General features: G+C 44.7%; 1 protein-coding gene across 1 annotated transcript; it reads right to left on the bottom strand.

The window, feature by feature from the left end:
* Positions 1-9,758: 9,758 nt before the first annotated feature.
* CHRNB3 (cholinergic receptor nicotinic beta 3 subunit) lies at positions 9,759-23,126 on the bottom strand (the record flags this gene model as incomplete). Its single annotated transcript, XM_081221039.1, has 4 exons — positions 23,085-23,126; positions 13,709-13,818; positions 12,296-13,178; positions 9,759-9,893 (listed from the first exon to the last, which is right to left on the bottom strand). The coding sequence occupies exons 1-4, from the start codon at positions 23,109-23,111 to the stop codon at positions 9,759-9,761; spliced, it is 1,155 nt and encodes a 384-aa protein (XP_081077165.1). The 5' UTR covers positions 23,112-23,126.
* Positions 23,127-23,974: the final 848 nt, after the last annotated feature.

Genomic DNA, 23,974 nt, shown 5'->3' on the forward strand with positions numbered 1-23,974 from the left:
TATCATTCATCTGGCAAGAGACTTGAGTGGTGACATTGCCACAGCCCCAGAAATAGGTTCTATCCATGCACCTGGAGCTTTGTAGGAAAAGTCATAAACACAGAGATCTCCAGGACCAGGTATCATGTGGGGAATGTAACCAGAGCAATGAAAATAAAGCATGACGAGGTCTGGCCAGACAGACCTGAAGCAACCTTTGCCGTGGGTCCAAAAGGTGTCTCTTCTCATCAGCAGTTTCCATTTGCTCTTTGAAACTGCGACTGAAAATAAAAGTGTTTCTTCTGTAGGAAATGGCGATCTTGTACCTTTTAGAGCAATTCCTTTTCTGAGAGGGAGAACCTTGGCTATTCTGTTTTATTCAACCCTCGTTTATTATCTTCTTATTTTTTGTATACACTTATTGTAACAGTTTTAAAGATGCATTTTAAAGTAGAAAAAAAAATCTACCCTAACACAGGAACTAATTTCACTTTGCCTTTTCCGTTCTAGTCCTTGTCTAAATGCACACAGAATTTGACACCTCAGTTTTACCTTTCGGTTTCGTATTTTGCTATTTTCTCAATATCATGTCAGCAGCATTTCTCCGAGATGTTACACAGTCTTGAAGTATAATTTTTGTGGTAGCATAACCTCCATTGTGTTGATACCCTACAACTTCTATTACTGATACGGACCAAGGTTCTTGACCTTCCCTTAATCAATAGAAATTGATAAGAGGCCAGACAAGAAACTCAGGCAAGGCTTTATTGGGGCTCCTGGGGCGGCAGGAGCAAAAGGAAGGAAAACAAGTAGCAGCTTCCCTTGCTCACTCACGGAGGGGGCGAGCTAGCTCCTTACATGGGGTGAGGGTAGGGGTGTGTCCAGGGGTTGGGCAGGAGGCGGGGCTTAGGCGGTCTGCCCACCCCTTAGGTGGGGTTGTGTGCAGGGGGCATGCGCAGGACCCTGCTCTTGCTCCCGACACCCTGCTTTTGCTTCCAATTCACCGGAAGTGGCGGTTGGGGTTTTTTTGGTCTTTTTGTATCTTGTTCTCCATAATTTGCCCCAACTGCATATATACGCAGTTATTTTTACTCCCTTATAGTTTCTTTGTATTTTTTTGCTCAAGGAGACGTTTGTCCAGGTGCAAGCCCTGCAGCAAAGGGTCCCAGGTCCCAGATCCCAACCTGTCTCATGACCATGTGCTAATTCTTCCTTGTCTACCTCATCCTGGAGCTTAAGGCCGGTGGTAGTACCCCAGGCACAAGTTACTCTGTTTTAAAGTATTTTTACTCTCTTCATGTCATGTGATTGCAGCACCTCTATTTTATCTGTCTTTACAGAGGGTTGCTTGTTTCTTGATACTTTTTTTTCTATTAAGCCAAATCAGTATTTCAAGTCATTGTTTAAAAGTTTTCATGGTGGTAAATACACTTAACAAAATGTACCATCGTAACCCTTTTTATGTGTACGGTTCAGTGGTATTAAGTATATTCGCATTGTTGTACAATCATCAGCACCATCCATCCCCAGAACTCTCTTCATCTTGCAAAACAGAAACTCTGAACCCATTAAGCAATAACTTTTTAATTTTTTTGAGGAGCTGTCACACTGTTTCCCACCGCAGCTGCACCATTTTATTTCTCACTAACAGTGAGCAGGGGCTTCATCTTCTCCACACCCTCAACAGCATGTGTTACGGTTTTTTGTTTTTTTTGTGGTACGCAGGCCTCTCACTGCTGTGGCCTCTCCCGTTGTGGAGCACAGGCTCTGGACGCTCAGGCCCAGCGGCCATGGCTCACGGGCCCAGCCGCTCCGCGGCATGTGGGATCTTCCTGGACCGGGGCACGAACCCGTGTCCCCTGCATCGGCAGGCGGACTCTCAGCCACTGCGCCACCAGGGAAGCCCCGTGTTAGTTTTTTGATGGTAGCCATCCTAATGGGTGTAAGATAATATCTTGTGGTTTTGATTTGCTTTTCCCTAACGATGAGTGATGGTGAGCATCTTTTCATGTACTTATTGGCCACTTGTATATCTTCTTTGGAGAAATGTGTATTCAAGTCCTTTGTCCTTTTTAAGATTGGGTTATTTGTTTTCTTGTTGTTGAGTTGTAGGTGTTCTATATATACTGGATATTAACCCCTTATCAGATATAAAAATAAGACTTTTAAGAACTGCAGAACAGGAAGATGAGAGGAAAGTGCTCCCAGCCAGGGGCAGGAAGCCAGGATCCTGACTTCTTAGCATATTCTTTTGTGCATGAATGGGCATCAGCCTTCCCAGCCCAGCTTTCCAGAAGTTGCTTGGTGATCCTCAGAGGCAGTGACAAACTACCAACATATATTTTAAAGAAATAAGCCTTTGAATAAAAGGGGCATCACAGCATGGAGATGTCTTTGTGTATCAGGTCTGTAGAATCAATGAATTTGAGAGATGGAACGGAACTCATAGATTATGTAGCGCAACTCTTTTTTTAATCTCAAGAGGTAGAGTGGCTTGCCCACGATCACGTAGCTAACAAATTCAACTCCGAAACCCACGTCTCCTGACTCTTAAACCATTTCCCTGGCCCTGGATAATTTAGTCTCTCTCATGAGAGGGGAATCGAAAAAGACAGAAAATCAACTGATTTGGCCCATCTCCTCCCTTCCCATCCCCATGTCCTCCCAAAGGCCAGGGAAAGCACCTTTCACTGTCAGTAATCAGAAGGAAAAAAGCTTCTAAATGTAAACCAGGTTAGAGAGCTGAAGCAGCAAATACTCTCTTAGTTTAGGAAGGTCAGGACTATTAGTGTCAACGTTTATTTTAGCCGGGGTAGGGGATACAAATAACTTTTATGGGCTATATGTGAGTCTTCAGAACGAGATCAGTCATTGCTGAGTTGAACTGCAGACATTCTTGGGAATATAAGTCCCAGGTCAGAGTGGCCAAGAGACTGGCCAAAGAGGGGCCCGTCATGCAGGGTCTGCTTGCTGCAGAGAGGCTGATTTGCCCCCCCCTGGGCCCCGGGCCCTTGCCATCATGCTGAATGTGGGCTTGGGTGCTTGATCTTCTGATTTTTCATGATACACTGAAAATCCAGCTTTTTATACAGAATCTCCCAGTTTGAAAATGTGGCAACTAAATTAAGAAGCGAAAATAAAATCTCGCTGTCAGCTAAACAAAAAAACCTGCCTGCAGGGCTATGAGTTGGCAGCTTTTGGCTAAACAAACCAGGGCTTGATCCCTTCTGTCCGGCAAGGTCAGGCAGGATGGGCAGAGTCAGGGGCAGGGAAGTGCTGGGGTCGGGGCGGGGGGAGGAGGTGGACCCCGGGACCACGGAGCTCCATCTGAGGGCCTAGAGAGGTCTACACGGGCTGTCCCATTGGCCCCAACCTCCCCCGAAGCCTAGGGTGTGCCTCTTGGGTGTAGTGAGGGCGCAGCGAGATACGAACAGGGGCATCTCCCCTCGCCCATCCCCACTTTTTTTTTTTTTTTTTGCGGTATGCGGGCCTCTCACTGTTGTGGCCTCTCCCGATGCGGAGACGCGCAGGCTCAGCGGCCATGACTCACGGGCCCAGCCGCTCCGTGGCATATGGGATCCTCCCGGACCGGGGAACGAACCCGTGTCCCCTGCATCGGCAGGCGGACTCTCAACCACTGCGCCACCAGGGAAGCCCCATCCCCACTTTTGACTTGGGAACTGTCATCTGAACTCTTTAGCAGCAGCATCAGTTTTCAGCCAGAGCTGCTATTGTACCCCTTACACACACACGCGTGCACACACACACACACACACACACAATTTCCAGCTGGTGTCTGGAAACGTCTAAAAGGGTATTTTGGGTTGTCACAATGACTGGGGTGCTCTTGTCACTTACGGTCTGGGGCTAGGGGTGTAAACCTCCTGCAGTGTGAGGGGCAGGTCAGTGTAGAATTGTCCCAAACAAGATACCCATGACTCCCAGAGGAAAGCCTGACCCTCTCAAGGGTGGTCAGTTTGGAGCACAGGCCTGTGAAGACCCACACTCTGTGGGCTTGTTGAGGGCAGCCACACACCACACCCAGCACACACCACACTCACCACACACTCCACACCCTCTACACACACCATACACCACACACATTACACACACACACCACACACCAAGCCTACCACCCACGCCACCCGTATCACACCCACCACACACCCCACACATCGCACCCTCACTGGGTCCTTGGTGCAGAAGCACCCATCCTCCTGAAGAAACAGTAAGGCTCCTTCCCCACTGTGTTTTCCCCGAGAATAGAGTGTTGCAGGTGGAGAGGACCTCCATCTGTCAACATGGATGTTGATAGTGCTTTCCACCCAGGGCTGTTTGGAGGATTGCGTGAGTCAATCTTCACAATGTGTACTCTTCCTTCTGACCTCCCTGTGGATACTGCACTCTTCTGGCCTGGCGGAGATGACCCCTGAGTGTCCAGGGGCACGTCTACTCCTGCAGCAGGCCAGGCTGCTCTGCCTTACCCCCACTCTCCTGCCTGCCCGGGGGGGTGGTGACAGTGCACACCAGTGGATATACTGCTGCTCTCGGCTAGTTTGCCTAAAACTAAGATTGTCTATGAACCAAAGAAATAACGTTACTTATAGTTTCACTACTACTTTATTGACACACTGAACAGAAAGTCTTAATACAAAGAACGAGTATATGTCAGGTTAAACATAAATGGTAGTCACCATGGCTATTAAGTAAACAAATTCACATTAATACATAACAGTAGGTGTTTCCAAGAAAGAATTATGACACAACCAAAAAAATCCATCCCAGCATAAAGATATTACTCTTTGGAAACTACAGTGTTCTAATGTGGCTAGTTAGAGACCATTTTTTTTTTTTTTTTTTTTTTTCTTTTTGCGGTATGCGGGCCTCTCACTGTTGTGGCCTCTCCCGTTGCGGAGCACAGGCTCCGGATGCGCAGGCCCAGCGGCCATGGCTCACGGGCCCAGCCGCTCCGCGGCATATGGGATCCTCCCAGACCGGGGCACGAACCCGTATCCCCTGCATCGGCAGGCGGACTCTCAACCACTGCGCCACCAGGGAGGCCCAGAGACCATTTTTAAAAGGACCAAGGTCACAGGTAAGAGTCTCTGTAACTTTGCTGTGTGTTATGGCCACAGGCTACACTTCTAAAATTACCAGTGGATTAAGGTGGACAGATCACCTTAATCCAGGGATCAGTCTTAACACTAATGACGAGATAGCCCGATAGCATGTCCCCTTGTATGGTAAATAGAAACTACACACCACCATCTACGACGTATTCTGCCAACAGTATTGAACTAGATTATAGTTGTAACTTCCAATTTACAGGAAATACAGGACACAGGGGGACAAGCTAAATGACACCAGAAGCAAGTAATGAGACAACCTAAAAATGAGACATTCTTGGGGAAAACTGATCTCCTCCTTTCAACAAGTTAGTGACAAGAAAGAAATTAAAATAGATTTAAGAGGCATAGCACTATGGATTGAATCCTACTTTAGACAAGCTATCTCTTAATTTAGGCTATTCTTGAGATAGTTGGGGAAACTTGAATATGGAGTTATTGATTCTTCTAAGTGTGATCATAGTATTTTAGAATTCTTTTAATGTAAGAAAATGGTTCTTTAAGGGGCATACTGAAAATTACACGTGCACACACAGAGTTGGAAATATTGGGTGGAACTGAGCAAGAATACAAATTTGTCCTCATTTGAGACAAATAACCCAATCCAAACTTTGTGATACTGGTTTAATTAACAAACAAATATGATTTAAGTCTTGACCACATACTCAACTCTCTTAGATGCTGTTGGGGATATAATGGTGGATATGCTACAGTATAGCTGAGGAAATAAAATTCACAGAACAAAGCAATAGAGAACAAATATGTTCTAAACTACATATATATCAGAGACTGAAAACACCACATGCTCTCAGAGACGGGGCCTCCGAGGGGGCTGCATGTTCCATGAGGACTTCATGAGAAGGGGGCTGTGAGCAGGGAGCTGAAGGGTGAGAACAATTGAGGGCAGCTCTCACCTGTGTGTGCCCACATGTGTGTGTTCCACACCTGTGTGTGTGCCCGCATGTGCGTCCTGCGTGCTCACTTGTGGGATGCAAAGTTGTATGGGTCCTCCAACATCCACTGGTTGGAGTTAGCTGGAATATTTTGCCCGCAGATTTGTCTGGCTAAACATTTGAATGTAAAATTGCTTTGCTTTAAAGTTAGCTTTTGTAGTTACTCCTTGGGGTTATCCTGCTATATAAATGTTTATCCTTTCCCACACTTGAGACCGTTATCCCCTCCCAGCCTAGCTGGGACGAGGCTTAAGCTTTGTGCACACATAGAAATGCTTGACCTTTGCTGTATTTGTGTCTGGTCAGAAAGAGGCTTGACGTGGAAAGTGTTTCACGTGGCATTTTTCATAATTTAAAACTGAATTCAACTCGAAATGCATCTTTCCAAGATTAGTACTGCCATTTACTCAGCAAACTAATGAGCTAAACAAAGTTAAGTAATGAGTTAAGTCAACAGTGTTCTCAATAAAAAGAAGAACAGTGATTTGCCCTTTGAGTCCATAATCCTGTCCGGGATTTAAGGCAGGGAATCCTTGATTTTCATCACAGTGTAGTCCAGCAAATCCTGTCCTAAAGCAGCAATAAAGCAGATTATGTTTTCCCAAAGGAACAAAGTTACAATTACAAGTTGTGTGGTTTAAAATTGTGAAAGTTTCAGTATTTAATCTCTAAAGTATAGAATTTGGGGGCAGGAGAGGTCTTCAAAGGCATAACCTCTGGAGTCATAACCTCTTGCTATTGACCAGGAAACTAAAGCCCAGAGAGGACAAGTGACTCACTGAAGACCCCACAGTTCACACAGCTAGGTAATGGCTGGTCTAGAACCCAAGAGTCCTAGTGCCCTGGTTTCTGCTTTGCCATGTTGCCTCCCTTTAAAAATTCAGCAAAATATGCAGAAAAGTAATGACTATGTGGACCATACGAGGAGCCCCATTGTTCCATAATGTAAGCACATAGCACATAAAAATACAATTCTATAGAACAAAAGTTGGTATCTATTGAAAACAAGTACATTGACCACATTAAATATTATTTAAACACCTAAAATATATGAATATGATTTCTTTTCTTTTTTCTTTTTTTGAATTTAGAATTTCTTTTGAGGGTGATTCAAATGGGATAAATCTAAAAAACAGTCCAGGCTATTTGAAAAAATTCTATCATTTCTGTTCACTACGGTTCTGTGCTTTGTTCTAAGAATAGAGCAGATCTGGGTACTTTGTAGAAGGAAGCCGCACAAGACAGGAGGGTAATTAAAGGAAGCATTTCCAGGAGGAGGGGTCAAGGGCACAGGGAAGGAGAGACAGGTATGAAGGAGGAGGGCTGGTTGGTGTGAACAGGATGGCGATCTGCCTGGAAGCAGGAAGGCCAGTTTGGAGACTTCAGCAAAGGTCCAGGAGACGGAAACAGCCAGGCACGAAGAGCCTCACAAGAGTGGATATGGTCCTCCTGCCATGTCTGACGACACGTGTGGATCATTACCTTCAAGACACGCCTCACTTTTTTTTGGCCAATAAATTTGCAATTCTATTCCCAACAGAATCATCTTTCTAGTCCCCATCCATGTCCAGCACCTACCAGGCTGCAAAGTCAAGATCATTCAGTCCTTAAAATAGACCTCACTCTTATGGTGTGATCCCACTCTGGGTGATTTTTCAGTGTCCATTTGCCATCGACAATTGAACATGTCTATAGGGGTTGGGATTTAGAAAAAAGGTTTAGTATAAGTGACTGGCTGATGTGTTTCCTTCTTCTTCTTATTTTTTTTGTCTTCCAAATCCTACTGATATTTCAGAAGAAATGTGAAACGAAAACAAATCCACAGGAGTACTGGAAAGTTGGCTGAGGTATCTTCATAGACTGGATCGGTGGGGATGGCTGAAATATGTAGGATAGATGTTATCAGATTTATGGAAAAACCTAACAGAGCAGTGGAATTTGTGATCCCATGCAGGAGAGTTGGGACCACCAAAGAAATTATTTTTTTCTAGCAAACCCCACCATAACCCGAAGATTCTATATGGGGAGATGAGTGAAAGGCGGCGGAGCAGCTGCTGTGGTTCTCCACCCTCACACTGGCTTCTGCAGTCTGTCCCCACTGATGTGGTCATTCTGACACATGGAGAACTAGAGTGGGCACCAGATCAGAGAATTAGGGCAGTGCCCGAGATCACTTACAGCTACCGTGAAGGAAGGGGTGTCCCAAATGTAGAAGATGAACTACATGCACACCCTAGAGAAATGCTTGCTTGGACACAAGACAGTAAAGGAAAGTGACTGAAGCTAGGTTTCCTGTAATTAGAAATGGTTTTCACTGTCAGCAGAGTAAACAATATCAAAACTCACCAAACATTTGAATAAAATGACCACAAAGAGCATCAAAAATCAGCAGAAGAATTAACCGCTACAGAAAAATTGTTATTGCAGACAGTAGAAGAAGCTTTTTTTTTTTAAAAGACTTTTTTTTTTTTTTTTTTTGGCTGCGTTGGGTCTTCATTGCCGCACGTGGGCTTTCTCTAGTTGCGATGATGGGGGCTACTCTTTGTTGTGGTGTGAGGGCTTCTCATTGTGGTGGCTTCTCTTGTTGCAGAGCATGGGCTTTAGGTGCACGGGCTTCAGTAGTTGCAGCACTCGGGCTCAGTAGTTGTGGCTCGTGGGCTCAGTAGTTGTGGCGCACGGGCTTAGTTGCTCTGCGGCATGTGGGATCTTCCTGGACCAGGGCTCGAACCTGTGTCAGCTGCATTGTCAGGCAGACTCTTAACCACTGTGCCACCAGGGAAGCCCTTAGAAGAAGACTTTAAAGTAACGATTCCCCTAATATATATTCCAGAGGGTATGACATCCAAAAAGAAGAATTAGAGTTGTTGGAAATCAAATACATGATTTATCCACAGACAACCCAATCCCCCACCTGGGTAGGTGGGCTGAATAGAAGACTAAACAATAACTGAAAAGCAAATTACTCAGCTGTAACATCAAACTGACAACGGAAAGAGTTAAAGAAATAAGACGTATGAGAGAAAAGTTAATAAGTTAATAAATATGGAAGACATCTAGGAATACTAAAACCCTTCTGTTAGAAATTTCAAAAAGAAAGGGGAGGGGCTTCCCTGGTGGCGCAGTGGTTGAGAGTCCGCCTGCCGATGCAGGGGACATGGGTTCGTGCCCCGGTCCGGGAAGATCCCACATGCCGCAGAGCAGCTGGGCCCGTGAGCCATGGCCGCTGAGCCTGCGCATCCGGAGCCTGTGCTCTGCAACGGGAGAGGCCACAACAGTGAGAGGCCCGTGTACCACAAAACAAACAAACAAACAAAAAACATTATCAGAGCATGTTCAGAATTTCAGTTTTCTAGGAAAAGACCTGCTTCCCACACCTCCTCCTGGAACTCTTCGTGGGCCACTGCCACAGTCCTACTGTGTCTTGGCTCGTGACCTCAGGGCTGGACACACGATTCCTCCCTGAATGTCTGCAGAAGCAAGGGCAGGGGTCTGAGGAGGGCCTGCCTGATGTAAACCCAACTCACTCTCATGGCAACCAAGGTTCAACCTCCCTGAGGATGACACAAGACGCTGTCTACACTCGGGGCCTCCTGATAAGCACGTGCACCTGGATGCTGTATACACATGGGGGCTGGATGTCAGTTCTAGGGTATAATTCTGTCTTTATGTGTGAGGTTTAGATTGCTCTGGAGACTTCTTCCTAATGGTAACTGTGTAGCCACATCTTCAAAGCAGGGGTGAAAATCAGAACTGAGCCAGTGACAGACGTGATCAGGAAGAGCCAGAGGAAGATCCGGTCGAGAACTTGAGCTGCGAACTTCCAGTCTTGCACCACCTGCAAAAGAGAAAAAGACGCCTCCCATTCAGGATGCTGGGCAGCTGTTCTGCATTCATTTCAAGGGACTTCAGGAAGAGTCCTATTCAGATTTACAGCCCTGCAGTTTTCCAAATGCACCTGACACATCCCCTGCAATATAGGCTTCCTGGGACCTCACTGACGGTGCCCAAGAAAACAGCCCATAATTCAAGCTCATGGGAAAACACTTTCATCACCATTGAGGATGTAAAATTGAAAGAACAGAATCATTGATGCTTTTGTAAATGTTACTGATTGAAATGGGAAAAGCCTGATTTTTACCTAAATAAAAAGCCAGCATCTCTTACTGTGATGCTTCCTGATATGACATAGAAAATAAATCACAAATTTATAAATTAAGAATTTTTGTGGTCACTTGACTCAGGACCTCTTTTCCTCCACTCCCCAGGTGGGTGGGTCTACAATGGACACTCCTGGAGGAGATGACAGGAACTGGTGAGGGAGAGAGGAGACCAAGTCCCTCTGGAGGAAGGGAGGCTGGGGAGACTGGGCAGTGGCCAGTGAGGGCAAGGTCAGAGCAGGACAAGCTGCAGGGTCGGCTGGGGTCGGGGGGAGCCTCAGAGACGGGGCCAGCAATCTTTCAAGGGAAAATAAGTGTCCCATTTCCAGTACGTGGGGATTTGGTAAAGATGGAACCAAGCAGGATGCCTGCCGTTCTAGAAGGAACATAGATGCTGATGCAGAACTTGAATGTATTTTGTGCACATAGAGGTTTAGAAATAAAACCTTGGGGAAAACCACGAAGAAGACAGATAAAAATGTTAAAAGTTTCAAAGTTAAGTGTGGGATTATTAACAATGTGAATCATCTTAAATGTTTCGTATTTTCCAAATTCCCTATACTGATGATGTGTTATTTTTATAATTTTTAGAAAAGCTATTTAAATCTTTGTATTAGAATTTCTAAAAGGCACCAGGAACTATATTCAATATACTGTAATAAACCATAATGGAAAAGAATATGAAAAAGAATGTATATGTATGTATAACTGAGTCACTTTGCTGTACAGCAGAAATTAACACAACATTGTGAATCAACTATACTTCAATCAAAATAAAATTTAAAAAAGAATTTCTAAAAGATATAAAGAAAGAAACAAACAAAAAACCCTTAAGGATAGCTGTAATGCTTTTTCTATAGCAGCATTTTTTCTAGTGCTGTTTAAAAAATCTTTTCAGTGGATGAAAAAAATGACAAATTGTAAGAGAGGAGAGATACTAGGCAGTGTCTACATGAAAAGTAGAGGATATTTCTAAAAAACCCTATTCTTTCATAAGTTTGTTTATGAGATCAGGATCTTGGCACTAATTTTTACTGATTTTAGAGTAAAATAATTGAACTCTATAAACTGGTGCAATTATTAACTCGTTTTAAGCAACAGACCTGTTTTTGTGCTGAGTATTTTCTTTTATTTATTTATTTTTTGTGTGGTACGCGGACCTCTCACTGCTGTGGCCTCTCCCCTTGCGGAGCACAGGCTCAGCTGCCATGGCTCACGGGCCCAGCCACTCCACGGCATGTGGGATCTTCCCGGACCGGGGCACAAACCCGTGTCCCCTGCATCGGCAGGCGGACTCTCAACCACTACGCCACCAGGGAAGCCCCGTGCTGAGTATTTATATGTCACATAATATTTTCCTTCCACGGGGGAAGGACCATGTAGAGGAGGGAGGGAAGACGGGGAGAAGAAAGATGAGGATTAACATTTATTGACTGCTTACATAATCATGGGACCGCATGCGCTGGGCACACAGTGCATGTTTTATACTTGATGTCACTAATTCCTCACAATAACCCTTCAAGGGAGGTTTCAGAAAACTGAAGTTCAGGTTAAGTAGCTTTTCTCAAGTCATATGGAACACGGATAGCATCTGCATGCAGGACCGTTTTGAGTCTGAAATCCACACCCTCGTCACATTTTTAAAAATAAATCTGCTTAAGTCCGCGAACTAAATATCTGTTGTTACACCATGTTTTTGTATAAATTTAAAAATTGATTCTTTCTGTTTTCTTTTTCCCAAATATGCTGAATAGAGATATCCATCATCCCACTAAACGTGAGAGATAAATGACCAGAGACCAGGATAACCAACTTAAAATGTAGAATTGAATGATTTTAGATAGAATTAAGTCTACTTATTAGACATAGTGCTTAATCTATAGTTGCTCCTCTTTTGCTCGTTCTGTTTTTGTGAACTTCTCCCTGAAAATCCACACTGAAGTCTCTATTTTGTGTCAGAGCTTGTTTTAAGTTTTATGTGTGTCAAGCAGAGAGCTAATAAGGTCACATTTTAAACAAGTACGCATTTGCTGTAAACAGACGTTAAAATCTCAGTCCTGGCTTGCGGCGGTCCCCTCACCTGACTGATGAAGTGCTCTTTCTTCACGTGGCTGGAAATGTATCTGATGGAATCCGCAGCCTTTTCCAGGAAAGCAACCAGAACTTTTTCTCCATCGCTCATCTGCTTTTGTTTCCTTTTTTCAAGGACTTTACCTCTCACTGCCGGTTTACTCTCCTCTTTATCCAGGAAAGAGTAGCCATCCACGTGGTCCTTCATGCAAAGTAATTTAGGAAGTTTTTGCAGAAATAGCCGCTTCACCCAGGGGGCCATGGGGTGGTAAGTGGAGGGAGATCTGTGGTGGACGTTGATGACAAACACGGTGACGATGATGGACAGGGTGACGAAGACCATGATGAACAGGAGGTACTCGCCAATGAGCGGGATGACCTTGGAGGAGGATGGGATGATCTCTTCAATCACCAGGAGAAACACTGTCAGGGAAACCAAGACGGAGGTGGATAAGGAGAGCTTCTCCCCCTCGTCAGAAGGCAAGTAGAAGACAAGCACCGTCAGAAAGGACAGCCCCAGGCAGGGGATGATGAGGAAGAGAGTGTAGAACAGTGGCAGGCGGCGCAGCACGAAGGAGTAGGTGACGAACGGGTACCGGTACACGCCGTCCCTCCTGCTCCCCGCCGTGCCCTTGGCGTTGAGGATCTCCCACTCTCCGTTGTCGAAGAAGTCCTTTCTGTCCACGTTCTCGTCGATCAGGACGAGGTCAACCATGGTCCCATCGTAAGTCCAGGATCCGAACTTCATGGAGCAGTTCTGCCTGTCGAATGGGAAGAAGGTGACGTCCATGGTGCAGGAGCTTTTGTAACGGGCAGGAGGCGTCCACACCACGGTCCCATCGGATTTCACGATGGCCTTGGTCATGAGCGAGCCTTCGAACTGTCCGTCAGCGCTGTCGAAAAACGGTTCACCTGATGGTTAGTTGAACACATATTAACTGTTTTTTTGTTTTTCCCACCGTCGTACTATTTGTATCTTATGACTTTCCTACCACAGGGTCAAACAATATTTCCAAAAGGAATAATTTTCTCGTTAAAGTTGTACCTTTCTCTTAATTATTTTGGCACAATCAGGCTTTTCTGTTTCTTTTGTTTTAAATTAATTAATTTATTTATTTTTGCTGTGTTGGGTCTTCGTTTGTGTGCAAGGGCTTTCTCTAGTTGTGGCAAGCGGGGGCCACTCTTCATCGCGGTGCGCGGGCCTCTCTTGTTGCGGAGCGCAGGCTCCAGACGCACAGGCTCAGTAGTTGTGGCTCACGGGCCCAGTTTCTCCGCGGCATGTGGGATCCTCCCAGACCAGGGCTCGAACCTGCGTCCCCTGCATTGACAGGCAGATTCTCAACCACTGTGCCACCAGGGAAGCCCAGGCTTTTCTATTTCTACTCCTAATCCTACCAGTGCACTTTTCTACTGTGATACTTACTTTTCAAAGAGAACTATGTCAGGAAGCCAGAGAGATTCTGAGGGAACTTTAATTGAATGAACTCCACCGTATTCATCTGGATTCCAGCGTAATTTGTGGTCTGTCCATGCCTGTGTGAAATTAATAGACTGTAATTTTGTTCTGAAAATTCAAGGTATTAGAGTTTGGAATCTTCAAGTTTATGTTAATTTACTAATCCAGTGTTTTATTTTAAAAGGGAAATTCATCCACTTTAGACCTTATGACCCTATCTGTGACTCAGGGCAGGTCAAGATACAGTTTGAGCCAACCGGGTCTTTGATGGTGCCCAGACTCTCACACCTGTCCAGTCTGAGATTTCCAAAATTGCCGTATCTACCTCACAAGTTAGAGGCTCAGCAGCAAACACCACTGATTCATGACCTATTTTTTCAGCCTATTTTCTCCTAAGGAACAAAAGAAAAGCAAAGATAGCTCTAACTCAGTTTATTCTAGGAGAGTTGGTCCAGTGATATTGTAATCTCATGATAATGGTATTGAGACAAATGATTTTGAATATCAGTCAAGAGTCTTGGACAAAGATGCATGCAGCATGTTAATATGAAACTTCCAGTACCTGCTGACTACTCTTGAGGACATTATAACTTTTATCCAGTGAAAAAATATTTCCCAAGGATCTCCTTTTAAGTTCTAATCTGAATTTATTTTGTGAGTACCAAACCCAGTTTTAAATTATATTCCTAATGTTGTTAGCCTCCAGATGCTTGCGTATTTTTCCTTGTAATAGAATGGAATCATTTAGCATGTTTTACAGGGGTTGGTGGATCCAGACTAACAAAACTGACCATTAATTGATTGAATTATGAAGGATGATGTATGGATGACCCAGTTGCAGCAAAAGTGGACTTAAAAAGATTTAGGATCTAGAATCTTATGAAATCTGACCTGAAAATTAATTATTCCACTGTTTGTCATGTGGACAGTTGAGGAATGATATAGGAGAATATTAAATGACATTTCAGGAAGTTGGGAGGGTATGCCCAGTGTGAGGCTTCCTGGAGCCCAATGATGCCAACTTTGTCATTAAAAAATCAGGAGTCAGCAGATAGATGATTCACTAGATGGTAAAATATTGAAATATGCATGATGCCTGGAAAAGGATGGAACTATACACACCAGATGAGACATCGTCTCTCTTAGGCAATATGTGTGAGGCTTAATCCTTGAAAAACAAATTTAAAAAGATATGGGTCTTTAAAAAGCTACGCTGTAAAGGATTAAAAAAAATTGCATGACTACTTATGGAAAACCATGCATATGAAGACTGACAGCTTAAGAGCCCAAACTAATAAAGCATTTATCATGCTTACTTGGTACTCACAAGCTTCTCTCTTCCTTCCTCTTTCTCTGCCCATTTTGAAAAGCAAATATAATTTCCTTCTTATGAATTATTTGTCTCCTGCTAAGGAGATTTCTACTACCGGCAGCAAGCCTGAATCCCAGAAATGCTGAAGGGAACTCAGAGCAGCATTTTTGGTTTGTTTTCACTTTTACATTTTAAAATTTTCCTTACAATAAAAGTCACTCTACAGTTCTACGGGCAAACAGTTGGATAATCACTAATGCCATCAAGATACCAGAATAGCTCTGTTGCCCCCAAATTGTCCTCGGGCTGCACCTTTGTAATCAACCACTCCCATATTCCCAGTCCCTGGCAACCACTGATCTATTTTCTGATCCTATAATTTTTTTTTTTTTTTTTTTTTGCGGTATGTGGGCCTCTCACTGTTGTGGCCTCTCCCATTGCGGAGCACAGGCTCCAGATGTGCAGGCTCAGCGGCCATGGCTCACGGGCCCAGCCGCTCCGCGGCATGTGGGATCCTCCTGGACCAGGGCACGAACCCGTGTCCCCTGCATCGGCAGGCGGACTCTCAACCACTGCGCCACCAGGGAAGCCCTGATCCTATAATTTTGCCTTTTCCAGAATGTCATATAATGGAATCATACAATAGGTAGCCATTCCATCCTGACTTCTTTTACTTATCAGAATACATTTTGGATTCTTCTAGGTTGTATTACTAGTTTGTTCATTTTTATATTAGTGAGAAGTATTCCACCGTATGAATATACCACAATTCTTTGTATCCATTCACCAGGTAAAATATCTGGATTCTTTTCAGTTTTTAATGATTATAAATATAGCCACAATAAACATTTTGTAGTTTTTTGGGTGAAAACCATTCTTTTTTTTCTCTTGGGTAAATATCTAGGAGTGGGATGGCTGGGTCATAGAGTAAGTGTACGTTTAACTTAATATGATACATACCGGAGAGCCTGAATCATTTTGCATTCCCACTAGCAATGCATGAGCATTCCAGCTGTATGCCTCATCTCTAGTACTGGGTATTGTCACATTTAAATGTTTAACTATATTATAATAGTTGTAAAGTAGTATCTCATTATGGTTTTTACTATGCATTTTCCTAATGACTAAATGATGTTGAGCATTTCTTCATGTGCTTACTTGCCATCCATACATTTTATTTGGTGACGTGGTTGCTAAATCTTTTGCACATTTTTCAGATGGGTTGTCTGTTTTCTTATTACTGAGTTTTTAGTTCTTTATATATATGGAAAGTATATTTCTATATATAAAAGTAGATCCTGAGCAGAGAGCGAGCTGCAGGCCCACAGGCGATGAGCCCCGGGGACAGACATGCCCTCGGGCAGACTGGCTGGAGCTCGGCTCTTACACTCTGGCTCCGTCTTTAAAAATCAGTGTTACGGGCTTCCCTGGTGGCGCAGTGGTTGAGAGTCCGCCTGCCGATGCAGGGACACGGGTTCATGCCCCGGTCCGGGAAGATCCCACATGCCGCGGAGCGGCTAGGCCCGTGAGCCATGGCCGCTGAGCCTGCGCGTCCGGAGCCTGTGCTCCGCAACGGGAGAGGCCACAACAGTGAGAGGCCCGCATACCGCAAAAAAAAAAAAAAAAAAAAAAAAAAAATCAGTGTTAAGCGAGCACAGTTAGTGAATCCAAACCCACAATTCTTCCGCTTGGAACCTAAAGATCTGGAAATCAAATTGCCTGCTTCTGGAATTCAGTCTTCTCTCTTCTACAGGCACTGCCTGTCTTTGCCTAAGCCCGGCTCTACAGCCAAGGAGGAAGGTGGGGGAGCTCACATTCTGGGGGCACATCCCAGCAAACGCACACCGGCCATACAGACTGTGCTCAGGGAAGTGGGCCAAGCCCCAGAGGGAGAGACTGTTCTGTCAGAAAGATTTGTCTCACTCACCGGACAGCAAGATGAACAGCTGTGGCCAGAGACAGCACCGAGACAGTGCTTTAGGAGGCTCACAGTTTGGGGGGAATTAATTCATTCCACAAATATGCGAGGCTTATACCAGCACTGAGCAGGGCTGCCTTGCCCTCCTAGCCTGGGGCTGCCTCAGACAAGAACGAGTAAACTAACCGGCAAACCATCACCACTCCCTGTGGTCATTGCCATGAAGGGCGCGTTTGGGTGTGGAGATGCAGGACAGTGAGTGGTCAGGGAAGGAGGTTAGGATTTGACGACATCGCAGCTGAAGCAGAGGGTAGGAAGGGGCAGTGGGTGCTGCGGAGGGCAGGTCTGCTGTGGGCGCCGTTCCAGGGTGAACAGCAGACGTGAGTGGATGGATGAATGAGGGACACGTCTCAATCCTCGAGGAGGATATAAAGACAGCTCCAGTGGATTCAGGGTGTGCTCTTGACCAGTCAAGGAAAAGGGGCAGGTGGGACTTGTGGTCATTGACGCTTACTTGGGGGTACCCGAGAGAGAGAGACAAAGAGAGAGGCAGCTCTGAATTAGAGTTCCACTCCTGCGCTGTTCTTTACTAGCTGTGCTCCTCTGCGGGGTTAAGGGAGACATTCCTCACCATCTTGGGGTCCTTCTGATGCTAGACCTGGGGAATTGGAGACGCTCTCCCCCACGACGTGCCCATCAGAGCACCTCACAGAATTCCCAGCGGGTTGTGGTCCACCATGATGCTGGCTGAGCCCCACACCCCAGGGCCACTGCTCGTCTTAGGGTCAGCTGGGTCAAGGTGAGGATTCAGAGCCCAAATCCCAGGTCCTGCTCTCTAAGGAGCTGCGAGGCTTTCTGGTCACTTCCCTGCTCACTCTGAAACCGTGGAGGCATTTGGAGATTGATCTCCTGTCTCTGCCTTCTTAAAGCAGTAGATTAGAAACAATATCCAGTGTTCATGGTGCATGTCCCGGCCAAGATTCCCAAAGCCCTGTACAAACATCAGCTCCACTTTGCAGCAGTCAAGGGCTTGAGAGCTTGTTATTATAGGAAACAGGGGAGCGCAGGGTAGGTCAGGGCCAAATACCAAAGTTAATCTCTGGCTGAGAAAAAAAATGGAAACATACTCCCAGTCTAGCTCTCTTAATTCTGAAAAGTGCAACTTCAAATCCATATCATATATATTCCCTTAAAACTGTCTTTTCTTACATATATTACCTGAAATATCACCCATACGTGTCGAGCTATTACCAAATTTCATTTAAACCTAAATCATAAGACTTTTTTAAACTATAAGTCATGACTTTTTTATAATAAATAAATGCTTCTAATTATTCTTAATAATTAGAAAAAATATTATTATCATAATTAGTCATTCTTAATTCCAAGACCAAAAGAGAGTAAGGAACAAATATGCCTTGCTGGTGATGGGCAACCTCTGGGACACCCTTGGGATCTTCAGTTATCTCAAAGTCAGGTGTGAAATTCCTAAAACTGAATTAATGTTGATTCACTTTAAAGACAGCAACATGACATATTATATGTCTCATATTCCCATAATATCTATGAGTTGTCAAGGCCAAGAAATGGGCTTTGTCATTAAGGATGAGAAAGCCTACAAAGGTGGCACCAGGAAATGACATGTATTGAGTCCCCACTACGTGCCAGACCATGTAGCAGTCACATTCATGCACACAATCCCCTTTAACCTCCCAGCGACACAGTGAGCTAGGCATTGCCTCTATTTGCTAGATGAAGAGACTGAGGGTCAGAGAGGCGAAGTGACCTGCTCAAGTTTATACAGCGAGACTTTGGATTCCTGCTTGAATCCATGTGAATCAGAAGACCCCACGGGTCTCCTCTGCTAAGGTCAGAGTGAGGCTGTAGAAAGCAAGGAAAATAAGATGGTGAGGGAGGTCTGGGGTAAATTCCTAGATGTACAAGTGCCATTACAGGCTGTGGAAGGCTTTGGGAACGTGGCCCAGACCTTACGGCAAGGCCGTCCTTTCCTTGGGTTTGTTATGAAATAAACCAGCTTCTTGGTTTTCTCCTGCAAGCCAGCTGCAGGGATTCATCCAAGGAGACCTTCATCATGTTTCTGAACTTTTTGTTGATCTAAAACAGGAATCAGCTGTTGGAGAAACAACGCCCGTCTCAGGTGTTGGCCTGGGCAGAGATTAAGGAAGCTTTGTTTCCCCTGGGGTCGTCATGGGGCTAGGATAGCAGCCGGCTCTCAGCGACAGTGAATCTTACTGGTTCACTGGAGTATGCCTCCAGTGGTGCAGGCCCAGTGCCCTCCACCATCCCTGGCACATAGTAAGTGCTCAGGGAGTGCTAGTTGAGTGAATATACTTGACATCTGTCGTCAGAGTGATTATTCACACGATAACATCTAGGCAAAGGGCCAACCCTCCTGTCATTAAAGAAGGGATATTTTCATCTTCCATCCCCTTTTGGGTACCTACGGTGCAGTTTTCCTAACGTTGACAACGACGAAGCAGAATCTGAGCAGCTAGGGAAGTATTTCTCACGGAGTTTTAGTGAGTTAATATCTATTTATGATTTATATGGTCTTGATTACTCTCTGGGAGTACGAAGGAGGAAGACAAATGTGTTTGCAAAATAAAATCAGTAACATAAAAATAGCTCCACGTAGAGGACTTTTTCAGCATGTCACTAAATTTGTGCTTGTAAAGGTCTGTGGTTGAGAGGATAGAAGAGAAATGTCTAGATATATCAGACGAGAATGAAGGAAATAGAAGATACAGCAGAGGAATTGGGTAAACAAACAAACAAACAAAAAACCCAAGCATCTCAGTTGCATATGCTATCAGGAGACATGCTTTTGGTCCAAGTAGGTAGAATTTTATTCTCTCTGTGGAAATGAACTAGGGAGCACTTTTCAGTGTCTGAGAGGGCAATGACAAAAGAGGAAGGTTTGGTCATTTTTGTCTTTATTTTGACTGAGGTCGACAGGGGTGATTGGAAAGAGTTTCCTGTAGGTTTGCTCTGGTGTGAAAGCTTTGGGAAGTCGTGTTATTGGGAAGCCTATTCAGGTGGGTCACAACTTCTCCACTTTTATGGCTTGTACAACTTCTACTGATCCTGCGAGAGCCAGTTTAAACGTCTCCTCCCCTTGGAAGCCTTCCCTGATTTACTCCCTGTTTCATTGTCATTATTGTAATGACCCAGTTCCTTATGTATATACTTTCCTTATGGTGTTTAGCATATTACAGCAGTTATTTTTTACACAACTAACACCAGATCCTCTCCTTGAAGCAGGGCTGTTTTGTGCTCTGTACGTCCAGGACCTAGCAGAGTGCCTGGCCCTTAGCAGCCTCTCAGTAAAGCCTGTGGAATGAATGGAAGATGGAGCGAACCCTAGCCTCATCCTGTCCCACGTGTCTTTCTAGACCAACTCCATGAGACGTCCCAGAGGCTGAGGAATCGAAGCCTTAGAAGGCCAGGATTAGGAACCGGACTCTACAGGGACGGCCCTGAGAGGAGCGCCGGACGTCTCCCGTCAGCTCCCTCCAGTCTGAAGAAGAATATGGTTTCTTTATACAAGCCAGGCTGCACCTAATACTGTGTAACCCGAGGCAAGTCACTCCAGTCCTCCAATCCTCAGTCTTCTCATCTGCAAGGTGGGAATAATAACAGGCCTGTCTTAGGAGGTGGCTGTGAGAACTGAATGCATTCATTCCCATGACACAGCGGCAGAGTGACTGGGCACTTGGCAGGTGCTCAATAAATCTCAGTGTCGTTGTTGGCTACTCTGAAACTGACATCAGTGTAAAACACTAATGGTAGTTGTTTTTAAATATCAATTTTATCTTCTTTTTATCATCTCTTTTCTTCTGTCCTTTCTTTTACCTTTTTAGTTTTAAAAAGCTTTCAAAAAATGTATAAAAGTAACATTATAGTGGAGCTCCAGTGCCTCCTCTTCCATGCAGCCTTCCCTGCCTGCCACCCAGGCCATAGATTCTCCTTTCTTTTTTGTTGCTACATTGTTTGTGCCACAACATAGCCCTTATTGACTAATACCTATTGTGACATTCCTGCTCCAAATCCAACCTGTGTGAGTGGAATAGTTTCCTAATATTCTCGGTGGTTTCTCCCATTTTGGATCGTCCTCTAATTTAGAAACAGGCCTTGATGTTTTGTGTGAAGCTGGATGTGCAGACAAGGCCCTAACTGGGGAAAGCTGGTCCCAGCCAGGTGAGGCAGACTCTTCAGTCTCTGGTAATGGGGGTAATGATACCTGCTCTGCTAATTCAGAGAAGTTGAGAAATGTAAATGGATAAGAGCCATGACAACCCATTGCAAACTAATGCAATGAAACCATGTTATTCTCGTTACTTCAATGACATGGGAACCAAAGTCCCCAGCTGGCTTTTCTAAGTGTCAGCTAGCAAGCCCCCACCTCCCCCTGGAGATTTCTCTTGCTCTGTTTTGGGTGTTGGGGGGTTTTAGGTGTTGGTTCTGTCTTGCCCTGGAGGCTCTCACCAGGCCACCGTGAGAGGTCATTTCCAAAGTACAGCTAGAAACCAAGGAGCAGTGGTTTCTTCCCTTCATGTCTGACGTTGTTCTCTTTGGCTGAAATGACTCCCTATTTCCAAAATCTCAAGAAAAGTGAGAAGTCCTTACTATCTCAAAGGCCAAGGGTCCCGGACCACTGTTTTAAGTGTAAGAGCTTAGCCTCAAGGGGCAGCTGGAGGAGGTGTGTGTGAATCAGTGAGAGTCTGTTCGTTTGTTTTATTTTTGCCAAATTCCCAAGCCTATTTACACTTTAACAGAAAAGTTTTTCTTCTCTTCCCTGAAAGCTCAAATACAGGACTTCTTACTGATTTTTATGAACTCAAAATACCTCCAAATTCCACTTCAGAAAGTGCAAAAGTGGGATAAGTTCTGAGGAATGAGATAGGTATATCGAAAAATACATTTATTTAAATTGTATTTTTATATCTACATTCCTAGCTTATTATTTTCTCCTGGATGTTTTTATTTGCAAGTAAAAAAATATGCAGATCCATTTCATAACATACTAACATACCTACCAAGAAAAGAATCAGAGAACTAGAAACTAGTAAAATTTATAATGATTATCCAACTCTGATCAAAGTTTTTGGGTAGGAGAAATTTGATAACACCAGATGAAGTCTAGGGAATGTCCTTACAGTCTCTTTTACCCATTGTTCCTTATAAACAAACGATTAGCAGAAAGACCTGAACAAGTCTACTAAACCTGAATAGATAACTAATTCATTTCAACATTAACAGGTGAAAAATATTATGTTTGTACATTAAAATTAAGTGAGATAATTAACATATCCCCACTGGGAAGATTTTAAATCTCTGGGAGATGAGGCAACATCCCATAAAAAAACCCAATAATTGCTAACAAAAATAAAAAATAAGCAATTAAATCAACCTTCTCACCTCCTATCAAAGAAGTGCCAATATTTTCTCCTTTACATGACATATGCAAACTTGAATGCTAATTATTTCCTGGCCACTCCAGAAAGAGCAAGAAACAGGCTATGGCCAAGCTAGGAGCTGGAAACAATTCACACGCTTTTCTAGTCATATTAGGAAAACGGAGATTCATCAGTGTTGGCTTGGGCTTCACCTTGTTCTGAAGTTGGTGGCGAGTGGCCTCTGTCATTCCCCGTTTTCTCTTTCTAGGGAACAACATTAGGGGGAGAGTCATCCCAGGGAGGATCGGGGGGAGGAGGGAGAATTTAACATCCCTGATTTTCTCATCCAGTTGTGATAGCTTCAATGGGGATAAGTTGCACCCTGAAAACTTTCCCCCCTTTCTCCAAGTAGCCCAGGGACCAGGGCCCTGGACTCAGTGTCAGAGCCACCCTCCTACCTGCCCATTCCAGAAGCAAGAAGACAGAGTAAGGTGTGCCTACGAGCTTCCAGACTGACCTCTGACTCGTGCAGAAGAGAACACAAAAGAATAAACCCTTCCCCAAACACTCCCAAACATCTCTCTGAAGAACTCAATATGCTCTTTAAAATAATTTTTTTTTTCAACGGGAGCCTTTCTCAGTAGAAAAGAATGGGAACAGTTAGGGGGGAGCTACAGCCCTTGGACTGACAGTTACCTGTTTGAGCCACACGTTTGTTGTCATCAGCTGATTCTTTTCATCCTAAGAGAATGAAAATTAAATTCAAATGAAGTGAAACTGTGTATTGGAATTTTTTTTTTGTCCGAGACTTCCTGAGTCTTACCTTTGAGGGGTCCAAAGTGAAAAGGATTCTCAACTGAAGAACAGTTAAATGACATTGAGACCCTAAAGTATTATGCATATTTTGCTTAAAATGAAAAATAATCATTAGAGCAAGTAGTAGTTCACTCTAGTGATATTTATATAAAATTGCATAACCGAAGGCATGTTAAGGGTGGGAAGTAGAATGAAGTATTAGCTAAATGGGAGACGGGCTTTGCATGATTTTCTAGAAGGAATCCTGGGCGTTGAGTCAGCTGGGGAGGATGCGTGTGTGCACTTGTCGTGGCGTGGAGGACTTGGGCAATGGCGGAGGATTATTCTGTGACTTTGGGGACCACGGCAGAATGATTCTGCAGAATCGGGGTTGTTGAAGTTCATGGATCTCCCGAGGGATGTCATGGCAGAAATGTGAGCCCGACAGGAAAATGAGTAGAGGATGTTAAGGTGTGGTGGGTCAGGGAAAGGCATGGGGTCCTGAGGGGATCCGGGAGGGGATGGGGCCACCCAGGCACTCACTCCGGTGCTGTCACCATCTGCTGTCCCTCCCCGCACGCAGCCCTGCCAGCCCTGGCTCAGCCCCACCCTGGCAGCCCTGCCCCTCGCCCTGATGCTCACCGTGGTGGCTCCAGCAGAACTGCCAAGGGTGATGCCCTCCTAGCAGGCACACCCCCCCACCCCACCCCCAAGGAAAAAGTCCCTCCTCCACGCCACCCACACCCACCAGCAGTGTTGCAATGAAAATGACATTCTCATTCTTTCCGCGG

This window comes from Mesoplodon bidens, assembly GCF_964165515.1.
Source record: "Mesoplodon bidens genome assembly, chromosome: 20".
NCBI lineage: Eukaryota > Metazoa > Chordata > Mammalia > Artiodactyla > Ziphiidae > Mesoplodon > Mesoplodon bidens.